The sequence below is a fragment of the Pseudonaja textilis genome, chromosome 2, assembly GCF_049901715.1.
Source record: "Pseudonaja textilis isolate UNSWEBS1 chromosome 2, rPseTex1.2, whole genome shotgun sequence".
Classification (NCBI taxonomy): Eukaryota; Metazoa; Chordata; class Lepidosauria; order Squamata; family Elapidae; genus Pseudonaja; species Pseudonaja textilis.
In genome coordinates, this window is record NC_141991.1 from 198,766,205 (window position 1) to 198,783,266 (window position 17,062).

The following is a 17,062-nucleotide window of genomic DNA, read 5'->3' on the forward strand; positions in this document are numbered from 1 at the left end:
GTTATGAGCATTGGCACAAAATGGTGAGTTGGAAAGGAGAATGGTTTTCAAATACAGTATTGTTTCTTTAGATCTCTGATTTCTCATCTTGTCTTGCCTTTTTTTCCTGAGATTCTGCCTACCAGGTGGGTTTTTACAATCTTTATATAAATATTTCAAGCTCTAATAGTTTTAAACATACACTACTAATCATTCATCTTGGAGTCTGGATGATCTTAAAACTCATTCAAACTTTCTTCTCAGGATAAGCTGGGATTTTGTAAGTTGATCCTTCACTTGCTTGAGCCTTTAAGAGCACGGTATCTTCTGACACCCAGTTCTCTCCCACTCCAGATGACATTACACGAAGCAGACTGGTCTCAAATGTAAATACTGACAACTTCTTGAGAGGCAATAATTTTCCAAAAGTTTTAACAACAAAAAATAAAGTGCCTTTATTGCAACAGCCACGGAGATCTATTTTAAGACATTTGAAGCATTCACCTTATTTGGCCAATTCTGTTCAGTATATTCAAACTTTCAAACATTGGGGGAGGTAGAAGGGAGAGATGGGCTGCTATGCACAATATGCCAAAGGCCTGGCTGGTCAGAATTCTGGGCAATTGCACATGAAGGATGCTCCTTCCAAGTTAAGAGGCCATCATGAACTGCCAGTCTCAGGGGATAAAGCTGGCAACTTGAAGAGAACAACACACACCCTCAGTGACTCAGATGAAAAATTATATCTACGAAGAAGGAATATTACTATTTCATAAATCCTTTGATAATACTATTTTTTAAGATTGTAAAACAAGTGGCAACTTGCTCCTTAGCTATAAATATAGCAACATTTATTATTACAATGTTGTTGTATCTATTATTCAGCAGCATGATACAACACTTGTAATCAGCTCTGGTTTGGATTCCTTCCTTCCTTCCTTCCCATTAATGCAACACTCAGTAGCACCCTTTTCCAAATGGATGCTTGCCACCACCACGTCTTGTCATCCCCCACTCATTATTGGTCTTTCTGGGTGATGAAAAGGGGAGTTGTTACACAGCATACCCAGAAAACTTCACTATTGGAGAAGACTGAGAGTAAATGAACACAAAGAGAGTTACAGAGGGCACTGTATGTTATATTTGGAGAGAGAGAAAATCCTCTCTTTAATAGGCTTGCTGAAAAGCATTTGTTGATAAATGGGAAAGAGGAGCTTTGGGGTCTTCTTCCTTACTTTACATTATCTTCTCTAAGACCACCCCATCTAGAAAGTGACTCAAGGATTACAGATAAAATCAGATTGTGTCTGCAGAATAATCACAAGGTTAAACTATTCATAATATACACCCGTGAAAGCTCTTTTTGACTTAGTCCTATTAAAATGAATGGGATTTTAGCTTAACACAATTCTTCTGAGATGTGCGAAACCACTTTATTGTTTTTGCTTGTACTAATGCACTTTTGAGGGCTTTTTCTAGAGCAGAGCATATTTGATATGCTCTAAGATGCAAGAATCCTACACCCTTTAGTTGAATTCTCAATCATGAATATTAGCATCACTAGCTTACTCAACAAACTATTTTAGCTGTCCTATGAATACTGTAAAACACTATTATGAGCCTCATCTAAAAAAATCCCAGAACCCTACACATAATACAGATAGAAAAGAGAATCAAAATTAAAATAGATTTCCTCTTTCTCAGATTTTGGTTAAAAGAGGTTTAGAGAAATGACTTATTTCCTCTTGGTGGGATAACCTGTTTGCAGACTCAGAGTAATGTATGTGGGAGAGCCAATACCTTATTTTTTATGGCATGTACAAAATTTCAATTAAAAGAAAGTTGATCGGTCTTTGGAAATGGGCGTTGGTAAATTTACCTGTGAACGCCCTGCCCTTTCTATCTATGCTGTGAGAGAGCCCAGGATAGGATGGGTAGAGTCCTTCTTATGACATCATTAAGCTGAGTCTGTATTGTATATAAAAAGCCTGGGAGAATCCCCAGCTTTGGCGAAGATACTTGACAGACTGAAGAAGTGTCTCTGAAAGCAAACAATCCAATACATTAACATGCCTTACCATCTCCGGACGAACCAAGGAACGGGCTGGGCTCTCTCGCAGCATAGATAGAAAGGGCGTTTACAGGTAAATTTACCAATGCCCATTCTACTCCATGCTGCAGCGAGAGCCCAGGATGGGACATACCAAAGCTTGCATGTCCACGGGCGGGTCCTCGTCCGGCCAATCACTCCAACAGTGGAACCACTCGCTGAAGGCCGCTGTCGCCGAGGCAAAGGAATCCAGAGGGTAATGTCTGATGAAGGGAGATGGGGATGTCCACGTGGCCACTCTGCAAATCTCTTCCAAGGATGCCTGGGTGGCCCAGGTGGCTGAAGTGGCCGCACTTCTGGTACAGTGTGCTGTTAGACCATGGGGTACCGGAAGAGCCACTGCTTTGTAGGCTTGTGAGATACACGTCCTGACCCACCTGCTAATAGTAGTGGAAGAGGCCTTGCTCCCCAAGTGAGAAGGTGAAAAGGAGACAAACATGGCTTTTGTCTTTCTAAAAGTGGAAATGCGCTTGATGTAAATTCTAAGAGCCCTTCTGACATCTAGATACCACTTGCGCTCTAAGACATGGTGTAGAAGGGGGCAGAAGTCAGGTAACACAATGTCTTGGGACTGGTGGAACCAAGTGTTAACCTTTGGGATAAAGGAGGGGTCCAGACGGAGAACAACCCTATCATTGTGAAAGATGCAAAGATCCTGATAGAAAGGGCAGCCAGTTCTGATACCCTTCTGGCCGAAGTGATAGAAACGAGGAAAACTACCTTTAGAGTTAGGAATTGGAGAGACACTGTTCTAAGGGGTTCAAAGGAGGGCTTCATAAGGGCATTAAGAACCAAGTGAAGGTCCCATGAAGGATACCTGTGCACTACAGGAGGGTGTAGGTTGGAAGCCCCTTAGCTATCTCCTGACCGAGGGCGGACAAGGAAGGAAGCGAACCCCATGAAAGAACTGAGAGAGCCGCTACCTGGTGACGTAAGGTATTGGGGGCTAAACCTTTCTCCAAGCCATCCTGAAGGAATCTATGAACCTCTGCCAACTGGGCTGAGGAAGGAGAGAGACACTCCTTGAGGCACCATTGGTAAAAAACACTCCAGGTGGCATCATAGAGGCGCCTCGTAGAAGGTTTGCGAGATGCCTGGATGGTGAGGATAACCCCCTCTGAGAGATTAGCCTCCCTTAGCTGCAGCTGCTCAAGCGCCACACAGTCAGCTTCAGCCACTGGGGCTCCAGATGGATCAGGGCCCCTTGGTGCAGGGAGATGAGATGGGCCTCCAAGGAGAAGCCACAGACAGGTTGACCAGGTCCGCAAACCAGGGCCTCCTTGGCCAATAGGGTACCAGGAGAATTAGCTCGGCTCGTTCCGCCAACAGCTTCCGTATGACCGCCGGAATGATGGGAAGAGGGGGAAAGGTGTAGAGAAGACCCACGGGCCATTTGCAACAAAGAGCATTGGTCCCCTCCGCTCCCTGACAAGGAAACCTGGTGAAGAATCTGTTGACTTGGACATTTTGAGGAGTGATCCATCTCTGGAGTTCTGAATCTGAGGGAAAGATCCCTGAATAGGGATGGAAAAATGGACCATTCTGCCTGGTCGACTAAACTCCTGCTCAGCCAGTCGGCTTGGGAATTGTCGACTCCGGAAATGTGATCCGCTGAGATCGACAGTGGGTGTTTCTCAGCCCATAACCCCAAACGTTCTGCCTCCCTCATAAGTGCCTTGGATCTCGTTCCCCCCTGTCTGTTGATGTGTGCCTTTGAGGCCATATTGTCCGTCAAAACGAGAACATGGGAGCCGGTCACCGAGGCTCTGCAATGCTTGAGAGCCAGAGAGACAGCTCTGAGCTCTAACCAATTTATGGGATGGGTGCTGTCTGATCTGGACCAAACCCCTTGAGCTATCTGACCCTCCATATGGGAGCCCCAACCCAGAAGGATGCCATCTGTGGTGATTACTAGCCTGTCTGGTTCCTTGAATTGGAGCCCCTTCCAGAGGGACAGGGAGAGCCACCAATTGAGGGACCACCGGGCCTGTTGAGAGAACAGGACCTTGACTGACGAGTGGTTGTTTCCTGATCACTGGAAGGGGAGCAGGAACCATTGGAGCAATCGGGAGTGAAGATGTGCCCATGGGACAATGCCAATACAGGAGACCATCTTCCCCAGTAGTTTGGACAGCAGCGACAGTGGAACAGTCTGTTGTTGTTGAATCTGGCTGATGATCTCTGCAAGGTTTTTTCCACGATCTGGAGACAGGAAACCCTGGCACAAAGTTGTGGCGATGACTGCTCCCAAGTGTAGCAGTTTGGTTGTGGGTAAGAGATGGCTCTTCTTGGTGTTGATGGAAAACCTGTGGCTTTGGAGGCAAGATGGGGTAATTTGAAAGTCCCAATGGGCCAAGTGGATGGAGGAGGACAGTATCAACATGTTGTCCAAGTAGCATTGGATCCTCACTGGAACAGAACGGAGTGAAGCCACCAATGCTGCTAGAATCTTTGTGAAGACCCTTGGAGCCAATGAGAGGCCGAAGGGAAGGGCTCGATACTGGAAGTGGGTGTTCTGGTAACAGAAACAGAGAAACTGGCGATGATGAGGCCAGATGGGGATGTGGAGGTAAGCCTCCGTGAGTTCAATGGAAGAGAGGATCAATGGAAGTTCGCCCTCCCAAACACTCTCTAAGATAGAATGCGGTGTCTGCATTTTAAATTGCCTGCATTTGACAAATTGGTTGAGAAATTTTAGGTCAAGGATGGCTCGCCACCCCACCCCCGAGGCTTTGGGAACAACAAAAAGACAAGAGTAAAATCCATGTCCCCATTGTAAGGTGGGAACTGGTTGAATAGCCCTTATGTCAAGGTGGTGTTGAATGGCCCAATTCATAAGGGCTCTCTTTGAAGTGTCCCGTGAAATGGGACAAATCAAAAAAATTTCTGGGGGTGACAACAGAAATTCCAATTGTAGCCCTGACCTAACAGTGTTGAGTACCCAGGCATCCGTCCTTGACTCCTCCCATTTGGAGGCAAAGAAGGCTAAGCAACCTCCGATGGGTGGGGAGAACGAGGTATTACTTAGAGCGACGGAAGGCATGACCCCTTCCCCTCCAAAAGGGCTGTTTACCAGCAAAAGGTTGTTGTCTTCCAGGTGGTTCTTGACGTTGGTCTTGGCATTGAGAATACGCCCTCTGTGGCCAAGGAAAGTGGGAGGTGGACTCCGCCCGAAAGGCAGGTGGGTGATAGTCAGCTTTTTTTCCCCAAGGAGGAAAGAATTTTACATTTATCTCTGGTCTCGATGAGATTCAGCTCTAGAGCCTCGCTGAAAAGCTTGTCTCTTGTGCAGGGGGCAGAGGCCAGCTTCCATTTGCGGCGTGACTCCGCCTGCCAATTTCAGAACCACAGAAGCCTTCTTGCTGTCACCACAGATGCCATGGCCCTTGATGCAAATTTGGCAGAATTGAGGGTGGCATCCCCAGTGAATTCCGCCGCTGCTATAATTTAGTTAAGGTCCTGATGAGACCTGAGGTCAAAGGCAGGCAATCGGTCCTGCAGTTGGTACAGCCATCGTAGAGATGCCCTTGTGAAAAACGATGCAGCAGTCGAAGCCGAACAGCCCACCCAGCTGCTTGGTGGTTGCGCTTGAGGGTCTGTTCTGAACACTTGTCCTCTGGTTTAAAGACATCCTCTGGCTTGGTGGGAGTGCCAGAAGAGGAGAATGATGCCACAACTGGAGTGTCTACTGAGGGCACTGCAAGGGCGTTGGCTAGGGATGTGCTGACATTGTAGAACCACTTGTCCAAAGATGATGGACAAGGACCTGCCGAAGGGGAAGTGCACTGTTCCTTGACCATGTCGAGAAACAAAAGGGGAAAAGGCAAAACCTCCTACTGGCTTGGGAAGAGCAAATCTCCTTGCTCGGAGGGTTCCCCTTGTGGTTCAGGTGCTGCTTCCTCAGGTGACAGCTTGGCAGTGACCAGGGCCTTGTTAAGTAGGGGTTTAAAGAGGGCTGGTTTAAAGACTAATGCTGAGGAGGACTGATCTGGACGAGAGTCTTCTTCCTCTGAAAGACTGCGATCACAGATTTCGCCCTCTTTGTGCTCTGAACGAGAGGAGCAACTGTGTTCAGATGGAGAGGTACCTTCTTCCCCTTCATACTCCTCCCATTCTGCCTGTGAAGAATGGACCCTGAGGTCTTGGGGTCTGTGGAAATCTTGTTGCAGAGGAAAGAAAGCTATAGACTGAGAAGGGAGAAGGGCCTGAACCCTTTCCAGAGGCCGAAGAATCTGTTGAAAACCTTCAGCCAATCCCTGTCTAATGGCTAAGGAAACAACATCTTGGATCTCCCTGGGCCTGTTATCAAAGGTTGTTCCTCAAATGCCTCAGGGGACCAGACCGGGGGGGGGGGTGTCCAAAGGCTCCATGAACAACTTCCCCTCCCCTGGGGGGGGGGGGCTTCTCTGGAAACCCTGATATTCGGCTGGCTGGGAAGCTGTTAAATTGTCTCTCTCGAGCCACATGTCTGCATTTCTCTGCCTTCAACTCAGCCTGAGTTGTCTTCTTAGGGGCTAGAGCCTTAGCTCTGATTTTTGCAGCCACTTCCCTCTGAGCAGTACGTTGTCTCCGTCTTTTCCTTTTAGTGGGTTGGAGGGCCTGTTCCACTGGAGAGAAAAGCTCTGCATGAGCACTGTCCTGATCCATTTTAAAATAAGCAAGGCTCAAGCACTGAGAGAAAGGTTCTCAATAGTGCTTAAGGATGGCAGAGGGTGGAATTGGGTCTTTGGAACCCTGAAAATGACCGCCAGGCCACTTAAAATGGCCGCTCACCTCATGTCTGAAGAGACTGCACTCAAAGATGGCCGCTGCTCATCGATGGCTCCAAGAAGTGAATTTCGCTCCTTAGACTATTGCAAGCCCTGAGCGATCAGATCAGCTAGAGAAGGAAGAGATCGCCTCCCATATGATCAGCTGGCTGGCTCTGTTATCAGTTTGATGATCAGTTTTACGATCGGACAAACTGCGCTATGGGGAAGGTCTCAGACGCTTCCCTGCTTGCCTAGCAGCGCTTGGGAAAATGTTTATCCCAACGTTGCAGGAGAACGGACCCCCACTCTCCTGAAGCTGCAGCTGCCCAGATCCCTGGGAGCTGATTGAAGCAAGGGTAGCTTCTGTAGAAAATCGCTGAATAAAACGCTAATGCTTTCAGAGACACAGCTTGTGACTTAAAGAAGCTGAGTCAAAGCTGGGGATTCTCCCGGGGGCTGGCTTTTTATATAAAAATTAAGCTTAATGACATCATAAGAAGGAGTCTACCCATCCTATCCTGGGCTCTCGCTGCAGCATGGAGGAGAATACAGGATATCTTTTTTTCCTTCCTATTACATAGTCATTTACTAGATAATAAGTCAATATTTTGGGAAGATCTCCAATCATAGCCTTGCCAGGAAAAAAAAATATATCTGTGCAAGGAAATCCAGTCAGCTAAGTAGAACCTTCATTCAAAGCATTTCAGTGGATTAAATAATCTGAGCTCATGCAGAAAAAAATGAAAAACATGATTTTTCTCTTTTTCAAAGAATATCAGTAAGGGAAACTTCTCCTCCTTTGTCCTTTACTCTGTGTGCTCTTTTCTGTTTATACTTTTACTCATGGAAAAATGCAACTGCTCCTCATCTGTTCATGGCCATAATATTTACATAGGAGTCTCTACTAAAGACAAACATACATGATTGCCAGTGGCATTTTTCCCCTGCTGCTGCATTGGAAGAGTAATCAAAAGAGGACCAAATGAAGTCCCTGTGTATTTTAATTAACTCTAATAGAAGCACAGTGACTTTTCAGGGCAGAGTTACAATTTTTATGTTCTATGTCTTGGTGTAATATAATGTTTCATATACACTATAAACCATGGCAGCCAAATGTATTTGAAAAGTCAAAAAATACTGAAGTCAGTGTTGGATTTTGATGGTAGGGAAAAAAACAATGTGTAAAAACTGAAGAGGACAGAATATTGGCAAGCCAAGTAATTTGTTACAAGAGAAACTGCCATGATTCACTGCCTTTGTCAAAATGATGGAAATGCAATTGCAATGCAAGAGCCACTCCTTCATACATGCCTGTGATGTCACAAGCATATATAAAGGAGGGAGGAGCTTGGATCATATCAGGAAAGTGCTACTTTTATCATTTGCCTCCTCAGTGGATGCTGCTGTTTGTTGATCAGTATTTTTTAATTTCCTATTATAAATAAAACAATAAATGATTCATTATGTCAAAAAGAAATGGCCACTGAACTTTCAAGAGAAACTGGTGGTGGCATAAGATGGAACTATCAGTCTTGGATGAAGATTAATCAGCCAAGTCATGATTTCAGGCCTAAATCTCTCTCTCTCTCTCTCTCTCTCATTTGTTTGTTGCCCATCTCATCTCAGGGTGATTCTGGGCAGCTTATAACATTCAAAGCTATAAAAGCATAAGACATAAATATTGATAAAAACAATAAAAATAGCATTACAATAAAAAGTAAGATTATAGTGAAAATATGGGGAGAGAGAGAGCAGAATGCACAGGTAAGAAAGGTAGGATTTTCTCTTAATCTATCAATTACCTTCAGCCTGATACTCCCCCAAGCCAGCTGACAGAGCCAGATTTTCAGGATTTGTCAGGAGGGTAGGAACAGATCCAATGCCATTTGTGTAAGCTGGGTGCCATCAGCTTGATATATGAACATGCAGATGAGTTCAGGACCACAATTCAAATTGCCAGAAACAAAATTTTAATACTTGATTGGTAACTATTAACCCACAGTAAATTAAGAACTCAATGAATTGACTATACAACCTCTACTGAAGAATTCCAAATAAAAAACATCAGTACTGTCTCTACCCAGTCTTATCAGTCAGAAGAACTTGTGAAGAAATGTGCTATATCACATAAATGCTCTATGTAAATCAGCATTCGGGTTTTTTTCACCCAGTCTTTTTCAAAAAGTGACATTTCACATGAATTGTATTCAAACACATGCACTACTGCTAAACCTCAAAAATGGACACCAGTAACCGGCTCCTATCAATGATAACCAGCATAGAAATTTCTGTCACTAAGAGATGCAGCCATAAAGCTATCACATGACTGCCCACCTTAGCAACAGCAATTCCAGCAAACTCTGGTTATCATCATTAAGTGAATCACTGCCACCTGTTAAACTGGGACCTCATCTGACAGTAACTTTCGAATTCCTGCCAGCTTCCGCATTCTCTTTGCTTTGGGGAAGCCAGCAGGAAAACTTGCAAATTACAATCAAATTACCTTAGGATGCTGTTACAGTTGGAAATCCAAGCTAATTACCAAGTGCCTGGATTGGGATCATACAGCCATGGAATCATTCTGATGACTAGAACATGTTATCCATTCAGGACTATCAAAGGTTCAAACAGTTGTTGAAAGAGTGATCATTAAGCAAGGACCACCTTGCTTAATTTGTTTATCCTCAATGATTTGTGTCCCAAAATTTCATCTTGTGACGAGACATTTCATACTGGTTTCAAATGTTAGAGAAATGCTCCTATTCCTTGACCATTTGGTTGTCTTTTGGGGAATCATTGCATTTTTTAGCTGTGACAACCATTTTTTAGCTGTGACAACCAGAATATTCTAACAAGTCAAGCCATTTCACAGATCTATGTAATGAGATTCTGATGCTGACAGTTTTATTATTTATTCTTTCTTAATAGTCATGAATGTACTTTTTATAGTCCTGCAAATTAACATATTGATTGAAATAATGACCATTAATTTAGACCAGGAGCATCCGATCTTGGCAATTTTAAAATTTGTGAACTTCAACTGCCAGCATTCCCCAGCTAGCATGACTTCTGAATTGTCACCTTGCATAACTTCTTGCTAGCTCAAATGTGGCTGCTTCATTGTACATTTATAAACCAAATAATTATAAATTATTAAACATAAATAGTACAATTGGGGTGTCAAATGGGGGAAAGAATTGCCATGTAAGTATAATATGCCTGTATCTAAGCTGTAACTTAATATGACACAAACAGTTTATAGCAGTGCCATCAATTTGTAGCAGTTATAGCCTCCAAATGCTTCAAAAAGATTCAAGGTCAAAGACTTATGAGGTTAAGTCTACATAAGGTTTAACAGAGTAGTTATGGATACTGTCTGTGCAAAGATCTCCCTAGAACAGGGGTCTCCAACCTTGGCAACATTAAGACTTGTGGACTTCAACTCCCAGAATTCCTCAGCCAGCTTTGCTGAGGAATTCTGGGAGTTGAAGTCCACAAGTCTTAATGTTGCCAAGATTGGAGACCCCTGTTCTAGGATGCCTCTGTTTGATCAACTACCAATCACACTTATGGTTATATGGCAGTCAAGGGAAGACCCCCAACAAACCTAGCACGAAGGGCATATTCTGAGTCCCTTCCATGAAAAAATATCACTTTGGTGGACCCAGGAATCATACCATCTCTGTTACAGTGACAACCCTGTGGAACATCCTCCCTCTGGAGAGGCAGATAACTCCAACCTTGCTAGCCTTTCACAAGACATTAAAGAATTATCCCCCAGGCATTTGGCCAAGGACATTAATCTGGCAGATATGGTTTAACTTTGAACTAATCTTTGTGGATGTGGACATTTAATTATTTGGATTATTTGCAAATAGTTTACATAAGTAAGTAAATAAATAAACTGTAGCTAGAAAGGATAGCCTCCATGCATCTTGCCAGACTAGAATGGTCTTTTACAGTACCCAGTCAACTATAGATCTAACACTTCTTAATTCCTCTTTCTAAAAAGAGGGAGATGTATTTGTTAGTCATTGGAGTTCAGAATATACTAATCTAATAATTTGGTTATTATTTCTCAAATTCCTACATGGCTGCGCCCGACATGGTGAATTAATCACAACACTTAGTCTACCATCCTCCTCTGCATCCAGCTGAGCAAACATCCTTATTCTTTTTCTTTAACCATCATTATGAAAACCATGTTCATTTGAGACTGAATTGTTTCATCATTTTAATAGAAGCTAGTTAACATCAATGCACCACCTACATTTCTTCAATGGCTAAGACAACATTCTGGGGGTGGGGAGGTGTTAAGACAATAAATGGAAAAATATTAGGACAGTTTTTAATGAAATGTTTGAATTTCCAATGCATTCAGTTGTCCCAAAGGAGCTTTTTTCAAGAGGCAAGTGGACTTTCTGGTTTTTCTTTGAAGACGTTTTACTTCTCATCCAAGAAGTTTCTTCAGCTCTTCTTCAAAGAAAAATCAGAAAGTCCAGTTGCCTCTTGAAAAAAGCACCTTTAGGACAACTCTGATCTCTATGACTGAGAATCTCCATAGACAAATGGATTCAGTTAGTAAGAAGTTAGCTGTGACTGTTCTCAGCTTGACCTAATTCTGTACCAATTCTGGGGGCAATGAGAGAGAATTAGATATGGTTAATAACTCCATTCCTTCCCAGTAGCTTCGCTGGCATATCTTGGCCTATAGAGCAAGTCAGGATGGCAGTTCTCTGGAGCCAAATCTTTGGCAGCAGAAGTGTCCATCGTATCATTACCATGTTGAAGTGTTATCTACTGAGTTGCCATACAACAAGCCTGATGTAAACTTTGCATCCAGGTGCCAGTCTTTAACTTGCCTCAGTGTTCTCAATCACTGCTGAATGCTATTCTCCTGACTTGTGAGTGTATCATACATAAGCAACCAGATCCACACATGTAGGATTCAAACTAGCTACTTTACTGTATTCTGCCTACAATACAGGAATTTCCCCAGACTGCTTGCCTTACCTTGGGAACAGATGGATAAGGTTCCATGGAGCTTAATGGGTGGGGGGGAGGGGGAAGAGGCACTCCTGGATCTCTTACAGCAGCCCAATGATTCTAGGCTAATTCCCCACTTGAGCCCTCCCCCCAGCTTGGTTAGCCAATTCCCAACAGACTATGCCAGTTATTACAGGCAGGCTGATTGGTTTTCCTTCTGGCTATGCTGCCATGCCCTTTTAACACATCTTTAGAAGCAAGAAAATGACTACGAATCAGGGCCCTGAAGCAGAAACAGGGTGGGATATGACTTCAGGACTTAGCCTGGTCTTATTTAGTTTGATTGCCCTTCTCCTCCACTCCCAATTCCATTTGGATCTCTCTCAAGTTTAAAATTATACAAAGAAAAGCAAAGTATGAGAAAATGGTAGGGCACATAGCCACAACCAGCATGAAGGCCAAGTGATGTAAAGAGGAATCCTTGAAAATGACTACTTTCTAAGCCACCACTTCTCTTATAGAAGAGTGAGTGGTGGTGAAGTGATTAAACCTAGGAAATATAAAGGGCTGATCAAAGGAGGTGGGGGCAGAAATCTGGTTCAACATCTCTCACTGATTTCTGGATACCATACTAAGGAAATACAGGTCTGCTGCATTAAAGATAAACATCCCCACAGCTACCATTCAAAATATTGTGAAAGCGATGTCCCATTTCTCACATAAAAGTGTGGGCCCTATGGTCATTAGATACTACTCTTAAATTGGAGTGGCACAAATACCTCCCTCTATTTCCCAATATAAACTATTTGGTATCTGCTCTTTTCTCTGATGTTCTGGAGAGAAATAGGGACAAGATGGTAAACTCAGATGAGAAACTGCTAACCCACAATACAAATACTGGGAGGAAATATGACTACTTTAATGAGGTGGCAAAGAGGACATGCTCACTGAGCCCCTCAAGCTCAGCACCCCCAGCTAAAAGAAAATCACCTGACTGCCTCCAAGGTTGATACACAAGAAAGCATTGCAGAATTTACACACTTTGAAACTGTAATGAGATCATGTCAGCTTAAGAGGGAAAACTACACTTAAGCTGTTTCACTCATGACAACTTACAGCAAAGGGAAAATACCGATATTGTGAGGACATGAATGGGCTGAAATAATATATAAGTGGGGAAGACTTTGAATCATTATGACTTTCTCTAACCAGTGTCTGCACTGTAGGAAAACTGCACTGCAACTTTAAACCATTTTACTGCTATCCATTTTCTTTGGATTAAGTCCCATTCAACCCACTTGGATCTACTTCTAAATAAATATATTACGGCACTGTAAGTCTCTGTAGTCCTTTTCTGTGAAGTAGAACCCCTTCTCCCAAATGACTATTTTGTGCAATGCACTGTGACTTTGGAGTTGTGAGGCCCCTTTAATGAATGTTACTAGCAAAAACTTCAGGGGATTAACCCAACCTAGGCTAGGCACCCAACCTAAAGAGTCAGATATTTTTTTAAAAAAATGACTATTAACAGATTGGCCAATACATCTCCCAGAGAATTAAAAAAAGAATATCCATAATTTACCATCTTAAGAAACGATCAACGGTGAGATTCTTTTTAAACTTAAGAACCATTATTTTACCACTGGTAAATGTATTATATGTATGTAAGTATGTATGTATATAAATAAATAAAAGCAGCCATCCCTGCTTCCAGCTAACCAGCCTCCCTCTTGAACTGAGGGAGACCAGGAATCTACTTTGCAAACATTCCAACATGTGTCCAGTCTGTGCTTCACTTTTCCATTTTTTTTTACCTCGAAACAAATGTTTTTTCCCCTCAAAGCTGAAAGCTGTCCAAAAAAACAGGACCACACACAAGCACAGCCCTACTGCGAGCTGTGCAGATCACGTTCAGCCTGTTCCTGCGGCGGCGGCTGCTGCTGCTGCTGCTGCTAACAGGACACACGTACATACACCCCTACACTCACTCACACACGCACACACAAAATGGCGGAGGAGGTAAGCCGCTTTGAACACAGACTTTCCTTTCATGCTCTGCGAGCAGCCCCTGCTCCTTGGACACACAAGCAGAATCGGGGAGAGGGGCCAAGAGAAAGGTTGGCATCTGCAGGGTCCAAAGGATCCCCCCTTTTCTTCTTTCCCACCACCCAAGCAGCCACCCTTCCCTTCCATCCCCAGACCATCTCATAAGGTATTGCTTCCAGAAACGGATTACATCCATCTGGCCTTCAGCCAACACCAATAAACCACCAGGCTCTGCCCCTGAGAAAGAGGAAAGTTCCCTCAGCCACCCCCCACCCTCACTGCCATTTGGGAGGAGGACGAGAAGAAGCCAGGCGAGGGATCAATCCTTACCTTCTACCCAAAGTTCCTCCACATTGGTCTCCAGATTGGCAGCTCTTAATCCCACCGCAAAAGCCCCGAAGATCAGAAGGCCAACCACTAAAAATTTTCCGCAGTTTTTTTGAATGTAACAGCCCAGTTTAAATAGCAGTCTCTGAAATTTCGCTCTCAGCCACAGCGGCGCTTTTCTTCCAGTAGCTCTCCCCTAGAAAAGCAAGGAAAAGCAAGGGGAGAAATTAAGGTCGGGAAAGAACCGCCCCCCCCCCAAAGAAAAGCACCATGTGCCGGCAAGAAAGCGGCTCCAGAAGGGTCCCGGCCGGGCAGTTCGTGGCAGGAATGGGACACACGGGGGCAGCCGAGCAGGCCGGCCAACCTGCAAAGCGTGGCAGACGCCCCGCCGCCTCCCACATCCGCCTCCCCTCAGGCTTGCAACGAGGAATCCTCCGACCGCCCGATCCGCTCCTTCTCAACACACCGCCGCTTCTGGGACCCTTCAAGCTGGGATAGCGCTACATAGCCCGGAACGATCGCCCCAGCACCGGAATATAAATCGACCTGTCAAACAATCCTGGGATGGTCTGGAGAAGAGGAGGAAGAAGGCTCTCCCTTCCCTACCCCCACCTACCCCCTTCTGGAAGAGCTGAAGCCCGCTTCCCTGCAAATCTTGTCATCCCTTTCCCCGCCTTGCTTCCCTAGGCTCCTGCTTCGCAGCAACTGCCTGGACCCACGTGGTTACCGACCGCGCTGGCAACCTCCTAAATTGAAGAATTACAGTCTACAATTGCCGTTTGGGCGTCGCCGGGATGACCTGGACTTTGGAAACCGAGCAGCCGTCGATAAATTGCCACAATATTAGGGAATGGAAGGCACCAGCCACGTGGATGCTTTCTATTTAAATCAACCAACAAATCCATCTTTTAATCCACATACTACTGCTGCCTTTGCTTTTTTGTTGTTGTTGCTGCTGCTGCTGCTGCTGTTCTTCCCGTCCGGCGAAGTGAAGTGAAGGCGCTACCAAACCTGTTATCTCCCTCGGGTACTGAAGGGGAGGAGTAAGTTATCTCCACCAGGACGGGAAAGGTGGAAGTTAGCAATTTGCTTACAATTTTCACTCTCTTGCCCTACCGCTAAAGAAGAAATGCGACATTCACTGGAAAAAAAGAGAGAGAGCCTTCTTGGAGGGAAATCACACTTCTACACTCAAACCGGATAACAGGAGCGGGGCGGGGGGGGCAGAGAGGGGAGCAGTGCTGGTTTGGAAAACGTTATAATTCATTTTCTTGGGCAAAACTTTTTTTTTTCAGGGGTTGGATAGAAAATCAAAGCCTTTGAAAGTTTTCTTGGGGTAGACAGAAGAGAGAGAGAAAAGTCCCATTCATACATTCACACACGCTACCCGGGGAAACGCGATTAGATGACTGGTAAACCCACCAACACGCTGGAAAAACGAGCACAGTAGGAGGGACGAAGGGCTGGCTGCCTTTCTACCTTTCGGGAGTCAAGAACATCCTTCCCCTCACCCCCAAATCCCACTCTCCAGCATTTCATTGGCGATTCTTCCCGCCGCTTATGAGAAAACGAGATTTGGAAAGGAGAAAAAAGAGAAACCTCGACAAAGCACCTTTGCTATCTGCTCCAAGGCGAACCCTGCATCGCAGTAGCTCGGCCGCTGCAGATATTCCAGATCGGGCGGCGCGGCGCGTCTGTTCTCCACTATCCTTCTCCGCCTTCTGCTGCCGCTTCTCCCCAGCCGATCTGGCACTCTGCACCCGCCGCCGCCGCCGCCGCCGCCTCCTCCACCGCAGCCGCCGCCACCACCACAGTCGCCGCTGCTCTCCGGCTCCGAGGCATTAACAGCTGAGGCCATGTTGCCGCCAAAGAGCCGCCGCCGCCGCGGCTGCTGCTGTTGTTTTGGCGACCCAAAGGCTGGGTCTTCTGAGGTTCCCCCCAGCGCGCTGCTGCTGCTGCTGCGGGACGATCCGGAGGAACCGGGGACTGGCTGGGTTGGCTGAGATTCGCTGCTGCTGCTGCTGCTGCTGACAGACCGCTTCATACGGCGTTGGCTGCCGCTGCTGCCGCTGTAGCTGCTCCCGGCGAGTCAGACCCCGAGCCTTCCATTGCAACATTTCGCGAGGATCCGGAGGTCTTCGCCGCTGCTGCTTCCCACATCCAGGGTGCGCGGGTGAGCGGAGGCAGGGAATCTCAGCGCGCTCGCCTTCCTTCCCCGGACCGCTTCGCCTGCGGCTCGAGTTGCTCTCCAGGCTCCTCGCCGCTCGGCTGCTGGAAGCCAAGCCGGACTCGACCCGAGCTCTCTTTCTCGCCACACCAGCTAAGCCTGGCGAAAGCCTTGATTTCACAAGAGGAGCCGCCGCCGCCGCCGTTGCTTCTGTTGCTTCTGCTCTTTCTCGGTGCGCTGTACCATTCTGTCTGGGCGCAGAGCTGTCTCTAAGGGCTCTCCCGGCTGCTTTCCCCCCGCTCTTTCTCTCCTCGATGCGTGCGTCGCGCTCTCTTTCTTCCTCTGCTGTGTGCAGCGGCAGCGGCGGCGGCGGCGGCGGCAGCAAGCAGCAGCTCCCTTGCTTCAATAGATGAGATGAAGAAGGGGGAGAAAAAAGGAACTCTCTCCATTTGGATAAAGAGGAGGAGGAGGAGGGGTGAAAGGGAGAGGGGAGAGAAAGGGAAAAAGAGCTGAAATCCCGCCCCTGGGGCTGTCAGATGGCTTCGGTTTCTGGGCTGCGATTGGCTCAAAGAGGGCAGAAATTACTCAGCAAACATGACTATTATTAGCTGCTTAGCAACAGCTCACCAAAGTAGAGAGACCACCCAGGCAGGCTACCCTTGTGTGTGTGCATCTCCAACTTCAGGGGAGCCTTAA

The 17,062-nt window shown here is 45.9% G+C and overlaps 1 protein-coding gene across 2 annotated transcripts in view; it reads right to left on the bottom strand.

Annotated features, from left to right (window-relative positions):
- PTCH1 (patched 1) overlaps positions 1-16,850 on the bottom strand; it is a 99,107-nt gene extending 82,257 nt beyond the window's left edge. The window contains exons 1-2 of one of the 2 annotated variants that reach the window (XM_087926819.1): positions 15,812-16,846; positions 14,203-14,395 (exon numbers count right to left, since the gene is read on the bottom strand). In XM_087926819.1, coding sequence (XP_087782945.1) covers positions 14,203-14,395; positions 15,812-16,243 — 625 coding nt within the window. In that variant the 5' untranslated portion in view covers positions 16,244-16,846. Of the gene's footprint in view, positions 1-14,202; positions 14,396-15,811 lie in introns of both variants that reach the window. The other variant, XM_087926820.1, reaches the window with a different exon arrangement.
- Positions 16,851-17,062: the final 212 nt, after the last annotated feature.